General features: G+C 37.0%; 1 protein-coding gene across 1 annotated transcript in view; it reads left to right on the plus strand.

Moving 5' to 3' along the window:
• LOC117533124 overlaps nucleotides 1-14779 on the plus strand; it is a 52082-nt gene continuing 37303 nt past the window's right edge. Inside the window, exons 1-13 of the mRNA XM_034196763.1 lie at nucleotides 1-159; nucleotides 4255-4353; nucleotides 5873-5891; nucleotides 6048-6084; nucleotides 8759-8881; nucleotides 9727-9926; nucleotides 10018-10121; nucleotides 10928-11040; nucleotides 11193-11441; nucleotides 12052-12126; nucleotides 12579-12817; nucleotides 13463-13544; nucleotides 13672-13815. Of these exons, the coding sequence (XP_034052654.1) occupies nucleotides 4302-4353; nucleotides 5873-5891; nucleotides 6048-6084; nucleotides 8759-8881; nucleotides 9727-9926; nucleotides 10018-10121; nucleotides 10928-11040; nucleotides 11193-11441; nucleotides 12052-12126; nucleotides 12579-12817; nucleotides 13463-13544; nucleotides 13672-13815 (1437 nt within the window). The 5' untranslated portion in view covers nucleotides 1-159; nucleotides 4255-4301. The remainder of the gene's footprint in view (nucleotides 160-4254; nucleotides 4354-5872; nucleotides 5892-6047; nucleotides 6085-8758; nucleotides 8882-9726; nucleotides 9927-10017; nucleotides 10122-10927; nucleotides 11041-11192; nucleotides 11442-12051; nucleotides 12127-12578; nucleotides 12818-13462; nucleotides 13545-13671; nucleotides 13816-14779) is intronic.

Consider the following 14779-nt stretch of genomic DNA (forward strand, 5'->3'; position numbering starts at 1 on the left):
GTGAATCTTGTCCGTCCCCCTTGTGCAGCACAGAGGAGTCAACCATCATTTCCTGTTATCCTTGTCACAAAAAAACACACCTTTAACTGGTGCACCTGTGCTTCAGGTATCAAGAGAGAGAAACACCGGCACTTCACAGCACCTGAAGGACGTGATTTGGTAAGAGATTCAGCTTTGATTTCATATCATTGTGTCTTTTTATTGTGTGTTGCTGTTACTGAGAGGATCCCATCCTCATTTTAAAAGTGTATCTTGTTGTCATAGATGAATCTGTTCCTATTATCTAAGCTTTCATGTGGTGTGTAGAAATAAATAACAATATGCTAAATGTGTGGTGTAACTGGCTGGTTGTACAGTGATAAATGACTACATATAAGGTATTAGTTAAGGTACCACGATCTGTTTATTTTTTAATGTGACTACCTATGGCAACAACATGGCATTTGGGGATTTGAGCAGTGGGAATACTAAGTTCTGCCTCATTAAATCGGGTTAGGGTTTGCTGCTGTAAACCTGTATGAGGTAATATAGAGGAGACTATCAAAATAACATTAACAACACAAAAGAATATATGCGGACAAAATGTAAAGTCTGGAAAATGCAGAAGAGAAAGCATTCAGACCGTTTTATTAAAAAAAACTAGAAACACTAATGTAAAAATGACTGCTAACAACAAACATATATTCACCTAAAATTACTAAGCTATTATCAGGAACCTATTTATAAGCTTCCTTTCAGTGTTACATTATTATACATGTATATCATATCACTGTCACTAATGCATACATGTGAATGCAGAATTGAAGTGCTGTAGTTCAATGTGGTGTACATTTGAGCTTCTAGACGTTTATTAGTTAGTTTAAAACACTTGATCATCATTTTTAAAATGATCATGCCGGCCCGTATGTACTGCATATAAAATCATTTGTGAAGTAACACAACCATAGATGTTAAATAAATCGTGATGTAATGAGTAAAAAGGAGGATAAATACCCCTACAATTAATTGAAATAGAAGGATGAAGTAGTATCACATGGAAAAATATATAAAGTATTTAAAAACTGTACTTCAATCCGGAGAGACGTGATGTAAGAATTACATATGTATTGTTTACACGTCATATGAATGAAATGATTGCCATGATAATACAACAGGAGAATGGAATGGTGTTTGGCGATTAGGCCCCGGTTTGCAGGATAATCATTCAGGAGGGAAAGAACCGCTCCGATGAAATCCCCGGGGTCTAGACACTGGTGGTGGTGATGAGTAGGTGGGACCGGTCTGAAGGAGGAAGGTTTAGCTTTGTCCTGAAGGAGACGGGAGGCGAGAGGGGTGGAGGCGGGTTGCGTGTGATCATCTGCAATGACAACTGACAGGGAGTAAGAGCAGGCATTTAAGGAATTTATCATGTGCAGCGATTGGCTGCTGAGGGGTGACGCCCTCGTATTTAATGAGGGGGGAAGGGAGCCATAGAGTGACGTGTAAGTGACTCGTGTTAGGTCTTCCTTATTGAACTTGCGCTAAAGCTTTCATTAGTACATCTCTTGAGTAGATTTAATTTTTGATTATGTATTGGACCGTAAAAATAAGTGCAAACTGTGTCACGTCTTGCATTTTTGCAATCTTAACATCAACAATACCAAACCAAAAGCGAGCAAAAGTCTGCAAAGTTAAAACGTTATGATACAAAACAGGTGAAAAAACACTTTTATTCAATCACAGGTAAATGTATATGATAACCTGCGAATACAAAACATCTGTGATCTATAGTTCATAATGTATTAACTCACACTTAGATTTACACATCTATTGGAGGATACTGTATAACCTTCATTGTATTTGGTTGAAGTCAATTCAGTCTACTTCTTCTCCCATAATATAAAAAAGGGGAATGACGGGAGAAGGAGGTGTGATATTAAGTGTGTGTGGAGTAAGTAACCTTAACCAGCCTTGTTAAACACATATTTTCAAACCACTTCTGCGAGGGTATGGGTTTGTAAATAGCAAAATTAGTCACAAAGAATCTGGAAAGTGTTTGTATGTCATCTGGCAGATATAATTCCTATACAAATATTTAAACTTATACTTGATTCTAACAAGATGATGTATGTCGCAATATATGGCTCCGAATCAGTGGGTGAAAGTGTTGAGAGAGAACTTATGTAGTGTGTGTGTGTGTGTGTGTGTGTGTGTGTGTGTGTGTGTGTGTGTGTGTGTGTGTGTGTGTGTGTGTGTGTGTGTGTGTGTGTGTGTGTGTGTATGTGTACATTGTGGGAACACACCTCTCATTATGGGACAAAGAGATGGTCCTCTAAGGTTAACCATTAAAGCTGAATGAATTAATGATTGTATAGATCCAATGATCACGTGCAATGTTTCCTCGTGAAATCATCACCTGTAAACTTTAGTAAGAGGTGTAAGAAAAATATTGCTATAATGATTTTGTTATACTGTGCTGAACTTAAAGGTGGGGTATGTAATTTATTTCAGAAACACTTTTTGTTATACAATATTCCATGGAATGCTCTTAACACCCCGATAGCAATGAATATATTAAATGCTTTGACAATAAATACATTAAAACATTTCATCTGTGGAAGCCGTGGTACTGTAAAAAGCACGACCAATCATCTGAGCCGGCTAAAGTAACTGGATGGCCTACCTGCCTGTCAGCCTTTCGTGTTGGAGGAGGGGCTCTGTAAGGAAGTGGCAGATTTGTTCCGGCTGTGTATTTTCAAATTTGAGCGCACTCGAGCTGGTTTCTCCAAAATTACCTACCCCACCTTTGTGCTATGCCTATGATGTTTGATGCTATAGAGACCATTGATCCCATTTTTATGATATTACCTATAAGTAAACCTTTTTTTACTCCGAATTAAGGCGTATATGGTGGTGTTTTCTTTATACTCAGCTTTTCTGAAATTGTATAAAGACCTAAATATATATATTACCTTGCTCTAAATGCACTATAGCATCATGATATTGGTTGTGTATTCAGATTCTTGCCAATGCACAATCCAATCTTAAGTCCTCCTTATTTATTTGGAGCCTTTTAACTTTTTTTAGGGTAATGTTTTTGATTTGACACCCCGCAAAATCAGTTTGTATTAACGTAATTTCCCGCTGTTGCTCTCATACCCTGTACACTACCGGCCCACAACCAAATAAAAAACTAAAAAAGGTAATAACTAGTTGGTGCAGATGTTAAACCACAAAGCAAGCCACACATTTCCCGTCAACAAAACATAGAGCTAGTTGTTTTTTTACGCATTTTGATATGAAAATGTTACATATTGTACTTTTATTGCAGCTTAAAAATGTTAGAGTTGTGACTGATTTCTTGATTGAGGTCACGGTAACATAATGTAAATCAATGGAAGTCAATGTAAATCCTCCTAAGTAAAAAGTGTTGTCACTTAACCATTTCAATAGCTGAACAAATGGAGTAAATTAGCAGCACTATGAAGATGTATTGAATATCAAAATACACATCTCTAAGCATCATGAATCCTTTGCATATATTTCACAACAGCGTTCCAATTAGACTTGACTTTTAACCCAGAAAATCCCTTTTATTGAGACATATTTTGTAAAAACAGCTCCTTCTGGATGTTTGTACGGTGCATATATGCGGCTTGAGCGATGAATAGTATACTGTACCTATGTTTGTAAAACAGGATATATTCTTTGTTCACTTCACAGAAGATATTCTGCCGAGGAGGGTCATGCGATTGTCCTCCTTTGTGTTCATTGTTAGATGTGAATGGTATATAAGGTTGCATCATTCTTTTCTCTGAAGCATCTATTGTTACCTCACATTTGTCTAGATGTGTTAAAGGTCACTTCAAGCCTCTGACTGTTAAATATCTGACGGCCACTCCCTGATTCTGATCTGCCACCAAACACACATCGGCTCAGAGCTTCAAGTGTGTTTGAAACATATACTGTACAGCGATGACAGAGATTGGACAACAATGATCTGACTGAAATGTGTAAAAACAACAAATGTTTGTGATTTATTAGCCTCTGACAACTAGGATTTCAGACATATTTCATGACGAATTTGTTGTCGTCGTAGAAAGATGATGAATAGTTTTATATTTCTGCTAAATCTTTGTGTTTACCTTTTAAAAGAAAGGAGAAATATTACATTTTTAATATGGAATTAACATTTGTCATTCATACTTCTGACCCCGTTTAAGGGTTTTACTGTATTTAGGACAAGTGGCTGACATTTTTGTATTCTCTCCCCAGCCATTTCCACCACAAAGCCCTCTCATTCCCATGAGACTCGTCGCATCATGAGATCACGAAACCTATTCCTACTGGTTTACTTATTTTGTTGCTGCTTTGGTAAGAGCGTATTTATGTCTTTTTTCTTGTTCTTATACTTAATATCAACAACAGAGTGAAACCTGAATTTCTCCAAAGGAATTAATTTAAGGATATATGCCTTTTTATTTTTCTTCGTTTTGTTGTTGTTGTTCTTCTTCCTCTACATCAAAGAACATTTCCGCTCGTAAAAGGACAAAGCTTGTGATATTCTTTATAGAAACCATCATTGAATGGATGCTGTGAATGCTGTCCCAATAAAACTGTGTATTGTAGCTTATTTTTTAATATTATTATCCAAAAACTATTGGAAACTTTTCAGGTAGCCAAACTGTTTTACCTCAACACCAACTGATGATCTAACATATATTGCCCCGCTAGCATTAATATTTTTTTAAATATTCCCCAACGCTGTATTAACTGTGTTGTTGAGTAACATTTGCTCAAAACTACTTTTTATGAAAATATTGTAATGCTTAAGGCGAGACACCCCAGGTGAATAGGGTAATTTTTTTAACTTAAAGGTATCAGCTAGACATTTCTCCAGTTAATTACTTACAATAAGGCAATTGTCTTTTGTATTACAAGTTTCTGAAATAGCATGTTTAAATATGCAAATTATCCATTATCTCATTAAATATGCACATATTTTAACACATTTCAGGAATCGAAATCTGAACTTTGGATAAAGCCAGATTCAAAATTCTTGTTTCATTTTGTAGTCATATTAGTATCTAAGGCTTTTACAGAAGGGATATTGGATATCTCTTTTTATTACTCCATAAATCAGAAAATACTGTCAACAGCCCTAAAATATCCATTTTCGCCATGTTTTTAGGTATACAATGTTGTATAATTCAGGCTATGAATTATATATGAACAAACCCTTCTGTAAAAGCCTTCATAATATTGATAGGAATATAACTGGAAGGTTTGGTGTATGTACGTGCTACTGAAGTTGAAATTTCGAACTCAGAGTAGGAGAAAAAACGACCTTTAAAGATTGCAGTGAGGCTTTAAAAGCCTGAAAGAAAACATGTTATGGAATCAAAATAGCACAAAATCTCAAAATTGACCAGTACTTGAAAGCCGTGTCTCGCCTTAATCATAATAATGCTTCATCTCCCTCATATGGGATCAAATACAGACAAAAATGCATTGGGATATTTTCAACTGGCAAATTACACAGATTTTGGTTTAGATTTCTCAGAAAGAAAAAAAAGCTTCTTTCTCAATTTTAACCATTTTGACAAACCTTTGAAGAGAAATCTATTCATAGATTTTCAGGAATAAAGAAATATCTCCCCCCAAAACAGCCTCAACTGACCACAATACAAGGCAGCGTTCAATGTATCATCCAAATGACCACTGATATAACTCATATTAATACTTAAAGTATGTTACAAAATGAATGAAGCAGGATTAAAGAACGCTATTACATTGGAAGCATAAACAATTATAACCTCAAAAAAGGCATTTCCTGAATACTTTTACATTTGTAGTATCGGCTTTAACAATGAACCTTGTCTTCTGCTTACAGCGGCATCAAGTGCACAAAGGTAAGATTAAAATAATAAACATAACAGTGTTTTATCAATGGAGCAGACTTTTGTTTATCATAATTAAACAACTCCACCCTGTTCTGGTTTTAATGAACCATGCGATTTTTTGTCTGTAACCTTTTGCCTTGTTTCCTCACTGGTGGAAATCTACAGAAATGCAACTTGTACAACAAGAGGAACATGTGGTCCGGTGAGTGGAGCTGTCAGACGCTGTGTTTATACATATAATTATACATATTGTTTTGCTTCTGTATCTTCCCTGATTTGATGAATTTGGATTCAAGATCCTTATCAAATCCCTTCCCAGATCTGCAGCAGGTACAAACGTCATGTTCGGATTTGATCTGTTCTTTGAGAGCTGTTTCTCCGATTGTTTTCTAAACAACAAACGATAAGACACCTTTGAAAAAGTTATAAAGAGGTGCAGGGGGTTTCAGTACAGATTCGAAATGTTTCAGTGTCAGCAGCTTCAAGATATGTTATTCAGTCAGTAAGATATTTAAAGCTATAATGATGTGTTCTCCCTGGCGCAATAAATAAACAAGTCTGTGGTCGAAAGGAACAAAGCCAAAGGTTTTTTTAATTGAGCTATAAAAATACATTTGGCTCCAGGACTTACTCACTATGACTCAGCAATATATCTATGAAGCTCAAACACAACATGCTATCCCGTTTTCACTCTCACAACAACAACAACAAAAAAGCTGACCAAATCACATTCCAACAGGATGAAAGGCCTCAGCAAGTAACTAATCTTGATAAAAAACTAGATTTACCTGAAGTTATAGGCATATGAAATGACACAAAATACCCCTGGGCACAGACTGTAAAGGCCTACTTCATAATTGCAATACAGACTTTTTTCTATAGTTGTTCCTTTACTAGAAAACCACAGCTGTAATCAATATCATGGACAATGGCTCAGCTTTTTACATTCAGGGTTTCCCTTTCCTGTATGTGCTATATCGCTTGTTGGGACATGTAAATGGTATGCAGAGGCTAAAATCCCAAAGGTCCCTCCTATCAGATTGCACCTTCAAGGCTTTCAGGTACAATGCGTTGGAGCGCTAGCCAATAGAAGCGGAGTGTTACATAGTGATTGGTCAACCACTTAGACCAATCACAACAGAGCCGGCCAGCTAACCAATCAGAGCAGATGGGCTCTGGTTTCAGACCCCAATGACTTCATTCAACTCCAATGAATCTGTAATATTAATGATACAATTACATAGAATAAATTCAGAACAACATTTTCTTTGAAATCGCCCATAATCAGATAAATTGAAATGATATACACTATACTTGAAACTACTAACAACGATGAAAATATCCACATCTGAATAGAAATCATTAACCTCACCAATAACCACAAAATGTGCTCTTTAGACACTTCAAATAATTACTCAAACTACCATTAATAACGTGTGACTGCCAATTTCTGTGATAGATTTTGAATGCGTATCAGAGGGCACTTTAACATTTCCAAAAACTTTCCTAGTGCATATTTAGCAACATACTTTAGGTACATCTGACACACACCGCATGATTGGTTTGACACACAACGCTTCAGGGATTTTATAACAATGATCTGGAACATCGTCAGGAGCACAGTCACCTCTGGGTTCGTGGGAATTCCTGTCACAGAACCTTAGATAGTACATGCAGTGCTGGGGAGAAGTGAGCTAGTATGCAATTGAACCAGTTGTTTAACTACATTTCCCAGTAGCTTCCTGGTAGAGGAATGTCTAGGCCACAAAGGAAAGAAGTACATTTTTTGTTTACCATTTCTTCTTCACGATAGAAACATCTCTGGCCAGCCCTGAATCAATTTTCTTAAAATACAAATTAAAGATGTTGATAGAGTGTATTTGTTGTTGTTATGTTTGACCTGGAATGTGACTTTTAAGACTATAATTTATTGTTGTCTTCGGGTCAAATCTGACCGATTTACTTTCATCAATCATAACTTTTTTGTTTTACATTCGATTGCATTAAGGCTTTATGATATGCTTCACAGTAGACATTTGAACATATAAGATTGCTGATCACCACTTTCATTGAATCTTGGATGATTTAGTCAACAAAAATGACCGCCATAAAGAAAACTAATTAGTAACCATCTGGATCAGATAAAACACACACACAAACACCCACACCCACACACACACACACACACACACACACACACACACACACACACACACACACACACACACACACACACACACACACACACACACACACACACACACACACACACACACACACACACACACACACTCTCTAGTTGTCTGTCCCCCCTTATGTGCCCATCCCCCCATGTGAATCACACCTGACACACACACACACACACACACACACACACACACACACACACACACACACACACACACACACACACACAGAACAATTTGATACAATTCCCGCTCTTATGTGCCCATCCCCCCACATGGATCACACCTGGCACACGCAATACATGTTCAGTGTCTATTCTTTGTATATTTACTGCAGTTTTTCATGTGTACCAGTAGTCTGATACAATATGTACAGTTTGAAAGGGTGTTAAATGAAATTTGGTGATGATTAATGGTTTTTGTGTTAATGTAATAGCAGTTAAAACAGGACCGGTCACATTTGACCGCGAACACCAAAGTAAGGGGGGAAACGAAGACAATAGGAGGGTTAAAGTGTAAGGTAGCTTCCACAACACTGATTATTTGTCCTATTTAATTATATGAACTGATTATGATAGCTCAGGATTTATGAACTGTTCTCTAGTTGCCTCCTCAGAAACTTTTTTCAGCATGGTTCATATTATTCTATTTCCTTATCACTCAAGTTTTCCTTTTGCTCTTCTTCCCAAGATGCCAGACCCCACCTCTCACTTCCTGCAGTGTGTTGGATTACCCCCCAAAGAAACTGGGAGAGACCACATGCGACGGCTGAAGGGAATGCTTGAAGCGACGATGGACGTGTACACCTTCATGGTAAACAAGAAAAGAACAAGACGTCTGCAACATGCTCCACACTAGACGTGAAATGGAAGGAATGTCGTCACAAATTCCCACCTAACCAGTTGGTGTTGTAATGTCTTTTATTCTCTTCTGCTATGCAAACATACAGTCTGTGAAAGATTAGCGCAGCGATGAGTTATGTGGAACTGATGTGTTATGTCTCACGTGATTTTGCTCTTTTATTATTAGCTTTTCAATGAAACTCATGACTCATATCAGGCTTACAGTTAGAGTTTCTATTAGACAAGGGGACAAAAGGTTCCATTTTTTTTTACCAACTTCCTGACAACTTATTTTAACAGTCAAACTTAGTGGTTGTCAGATATTATAATATTATTATACATTCATTTATTCTCATCCATAGTGGTTACTTGTATAAAATTACAAGAACTTTTTTTTTGTATTTGCTTTTTGCTTTGATTCAAAAATAATATTCTTCGATTCTTGGAAGTTAAATTGGTTCATAATTGTTTCTTGTATCTATTGGATATAGCTGCAAAACATCTCAATGCAATGCACGCAAGCACTCAAACACAGACATCTTTATTAAAGTTTCTCACCAAAAGAACAACATATATGATGACATAGAGCTTGAACGTATCATAATATAACTCAATGGAACCTTGCTCAATTAACGCTAGCTGTTAGCTTCCTTAAATAGCCATTCATCTGTTTATTTATGTATTATCTGTTGACTTTTGCATGGGTTCCCTGGGTTATCTGTACGATTTGACCCCCCTGACCTGCATAACAAATACTACCTTTCAACTACTTCCTTATCTCACCTTTTGTTTTTTACACCCCTAACACATCCACAGAAGTCCAGTTTGAGGGGAGTGCCACTCCTCAGCCTGCAGGGAGAGCTGGCATTAAACCCTGAGGCAGATCCTCTCCAGAACGAGGCCCTGGTCCAGATGTGGATAGAAGTGAAGATAAAACCTCTGCTGAAGTCCATCAGCAAACACTTCCTGACCTGCCTCAGCACCAAGAACTTCAGCTGCTCCACCTACCAGACTATGTATGTCTCATTTTCTATCTATAGGCCTACATGTGTTTTTCTGTTTCCTTTTTTACAAAAACGTATCTCATCATATCATCTGTTCTTGCAGGGTGAGGGAGCTCAGCTACTATTATTCTGAGATGAATCCAGTCCGACAGAAGTGGATCTACCAATTCTTCATGTACCCCTTTCTGTCTGGAGACAGAGTGGCTGGTAAAGCTTTCATATGTTCATTTAGACTGTTACTACAATATACTCCGATAGTAGGGGAAGATAAGGGAAGATGCTTCCTTAGGGAACACATTGAATGTACTGTAAACTTAAAACGTGGTTGGAAATTAGTGAAACTTAAAATTACATTTACAAATCATCACAGTGTTAGGAGGAGTAGCCATTGTGTATCTAATAAGCTAGCACAAAAATAGGCTCCCAACAGAAATGAACTAAAATCCCAAATCTTTACCTAGAATATATAGAATATAGCAGATTAAAGTTTATTTTAAGACTTTTCTTCAGACTAAAAACTGTTTTATTTCAGGAGGACTTCCTTCAGCAAGTTTGTTAAAGCAATGCTAATGATTGTTAGCTTACAAGCTAAATAGCTAATAGTGCTAACTAGCTGGTGAATCTACAATTAATAATGTTATGGCTATATATAGGTACTTTATGTTATATGTAGCTATATAGCCTACTAATGTATATAAGGCACATTCTTTATTAGTAGGTTTAATACAATATCTTACCAAATAATATTTTGAGGTGAGGTCTTACCCCAAGGGTTTAATTTTACACACTAACTTCAACGTTTCCATCAAACAAATGTGACCAAAACCTTATTGATAGATTAATTTATTAAATAATGAAGTTCATAGTAATAATACACATCATATATAATATATAATAATAATAATAATAATATAATAATAATATATACATAACTTTAACCGACACAATGATTTTTAGATTCTTGATTTGAGATATATATATTTATTGACTCAATGTGTGTAACCTCTGCTCAGGATGTGTGAGCCACGACGAAAGCAGTGAGGAGTGGCTGATGAAGAATTTTGGTGCGTTCAAAGCCATGGCCAGAATTAAGGACTTTTCATCACTCAACATGGTCTTCAGTGGAGTAAGTTCACTTAAGTTCGCCTTAAAGATTTCTAAGATTTACATCCCAAGTCAACCTCACATGGTGGACAGTTTGTATTCAGTTAAAAAGACACGGTGTACGATTACGTTTCTCACACTTCTCCCTCCACATCTTATCCTTTTCCCCCTCAGTTGGAGGTTCTTCACCTGCTGTCTCCAGTGCAGAAAGCTGAGCTGCTGCTGAGGCCGGAGGTCGCAAGTTTAGATAACGGCACCCTAAGCCTGGTCTTCCACAGTATGATGACAGGAGACCCTAAACCTCCCCCCACCCAAAGCCCTGGATGGGGCAACAACTGGACGACCCCCGGATACCCGAACTATTCTCCAAAGCCCACACACAACCCGTACCAACCGCCGTCCCCACACAACAGCATGGGACAGGTACTGTGATGCATAACGTCAGGTTTTTTAAATTAAATTACTTAGTGTCTGAATTTAAAATTATGACTAGATAAAATAAGAAAATAATGATTTGTCCTCCAGGCGGGACTTTTGTAGAAAAACAATTAGGCATCAGTAAAGTAAAAAGTATAAAATAATAGAAAATTAAACAAAAATATAATAGTATAAATGGTTGAATTCATTGTATTGCTTGTATTAAATATTGATATTGCACTTTACTCAATGAATGAATGTATTGTTAGTCTTTAGTTTATTATTATTTATTTGAAAAAAAGGGAAATGTATACGTTTCCAAACATGTTAACCATTTTTATATTACCGTATAATTGTGCAGTCGTATAATGTACAGTATTTTTATTGGATTTATATTAACAGGACTTCAAGTTAAAGCTAATTTCTTCTCCTTTTGCAAAACTTTTCATCATGATACTATATGTCGGCGTTACATCATTGTGCCGCAAATGGCTCTAAGAAATCATAATTGATTTAATCAAAGAATACAGTAGGCTTATGAGGGGACAACAACAACAACAACAACAACAACAACAGTTAAGATGTCAAAATATCTCCTCTTTTGTTGAACTTATAGGTTGTAAATGGCTTCATGATGGCTTTCAAACCCATTGGGAGCTTCGTTCATGATTTTGTGTCCTTCACACAAGAGGTACAATGCAAACACACACACACACACACACATACCATGTATACATATCACTTCAGGGGACATTACATTGACTTACATGCATTTCCTGGAGACTTATCCTAACCTTAACCATAACCAACACATGCCTAACCCTAACCCTTACCCTAACCCTAACCCTTAACCTTACCCTAACCCTAACCCTAACCAAGTCTTCACCCTAAAATTAATGATTCCCCTCATGGGGACCTCCAATTTGTCCCCATAAGGGAAGCCAGTCCCCACACGTGACTATGTAAACATATTTAGGTCCCCACAAGTATAGTAATGCTAGACCACACATACACACACACACACACACACACACACACACACACACACACACACACACATATGATCTACATGCAAATGGATACACACACTGTACACCTTACTGTACGGTTAAAATAACTCCTGACCTGCTGGTGTTTCTCCAGAGGGAATCAGAAATAAGGAGCACGACTCTTACCCAGTTCATGCTCAACTGGACTCTGGCCGAGCTGGCAGACATGTATCGCCCAAAAAATACATCCATGGTTCCCGAGATGCCAGATTTTGACGTGACAAATGTGGAGGATTGGTTCCAGTATGTGGTGATGCCGGTGTTACAGAGGGTCCTGCCCGAAGACTTGACCGAGCTGCCAGAAAACATCACACTGGCTTTCCACCAAGTGTTGTAAGTCAAGCTAACATTTTAGAATAAATACTTTATCCTCTTAACATCTTAGTATGACATAAAAGCATCAGATTAATCCAATACAAATGAAAGCTCCTATTATCTTAATGATGGCTCAGTTCCAGCGATTACTACAATGCAATGCAGCTGTATGAACCTTTTTATTAGCCTCTTCTAGCTCATTGTTTCAGTTTTACTATTTATAATGAACTAATATCATCATATTTGACTATATGCATATACAAAATATGCATTGCAAACACCTGAATCGGTACTAAAGGTAAAGAAAAGTGGTTGCATTCAACTTTGGCTATCGGAAATTAAAGTTTAATTAAAAGTATTTCACTTGCATAAAATCAACATCCAGGTATCAACCTTTTAGAAAAAAGGTCAAATGTATAGCCAAGCAATTCATTTAGTCTCAATTATGAAGACTGAGTGCTATTGTAGAAAGTGGAGAATTTAGTTGAGTAACCGAAATAGGGTTGTGGGTTTGTTAGCTTTATCGGAAGTTTCTCTGTCACCAGTCGTCAAAATCAACACCAGTTAACTCAATCCATCTCCGGTCATTTGTTATGTTTCGGGGTTGTAAGATAGTGTCAAATAATGTTTTGAAATGTACTTTTGTGTCTTGTTTGTGTGCAGCCATCTGGATAATGGTATGTACAATGAAACCTCTGAGATCCAGGATGTCTGCAGCATCAGGCTCGATGAGGGACCTTGCGGGGTGAGGAATCAATTGAATCTTTAGTTGAACGTGTAGCATTTGTATTCATCCTCACATTTACCTGTTGCCTCTTCTTGAAAAGCCTTCCTAAAGAGCTTCCTGTCCCATATTCCTTTCCTCCTACCAGCTGACTGATGCGGTGGAAAATGTGGCCAAAGTGTTGCACTGTGCGGCTCGCAGTAACCTGACGCTGTCGGAGGAGGAGATCATGAAGCTGATCGTAGAGCTGACCGAACGTCTGAACACGCTGATCAAAGAGTTAGCTACAGTGGTGAGTACATTCACCTAAACATGCACTCTAATGCAAACAGATGAGCCGGTTTGAACTCAATGCTTACAGACGTAACTGACGGCGACAACCTTTAAAGCATTTGCAAAATGAGAGCATGTTAATGGATAGTGTTTGTATAATACACGCAGAATTGTTCATTTTTTGTGAATGAATGTCAAATAACCTTGGATTGATGGAAATTGCAATGTTGTTTTTCACCCTTTCTTTCGTGGTGTTGTACTTTTCTCCCTTTCCTTTTATTTTTTCTTGATTAATCTTTGATCTGTGAAAAAGGGGATGTACAGTGTATAATGAGTCTCAATGTTGACTGTGTAATTTGCAGATTTGACCAGATAACATGGATTTATCCCAAAATAAAAACCCAAAAATAGTTATAATGAAACTCACATAATTAACAATATTCTATGTATTATAAGCATGTTAACTTTGTTTCATATATATCACAAATTGTGTTTCTGAAAACACTTTAGAGAGTCATTTAAAGTGCATACATACTGCTCTCATAGATAATTATGGAGATATGTCTAGAGGCTTTACTTTCCTCATGGGTCAAATGTAATCACATCATTATTTTGTCATATATGGATTGTCTATGTTGTAATTTTGTTATGTTTTACATGTTACACACAACATCTATTGCATGTTTGTCTGTCGTGGTAAAGGGTTCCCTCGTCAGTTTATTTTTGAGGAAGAATACCTAATTGTTCCTACATTTATTGTGTGGTTTCTTTAAGGGAGTTTTTCCTTAATCCTGCAAAGATTTAAGGGCAGAGTGTTATGTACAGAGGCAAATGTGTAATTTGTTATATGGGGCCAGTGTTCTTTCCCTTATATAAAAGTAGTGACACAACTGTGTAGAAATACTTTGTTATAAGTAACCAATTCCTGCAGTGATTTACTAACATCTGGGAAACATCTGGGAAACATTCAACTGTCACAAAAC

The sequence above is a fragment of the Gymnodraco acuticeps genome, unplaced genomic scaffold (assembly GCF_902827175.1).
Source record: "Gymnodraco acuticeps unplaced genomic scaffold, fGymAcu1.1, whole genome shotgun sequence".
NCBI classification, from domain to species: domain Eukaryota; kingdom Metazoa; phylum Chordata; class Actinopteri; order Perciformes; family Bathydraconidae; genus Gymnodraco; species Gymnodraco acuticeps.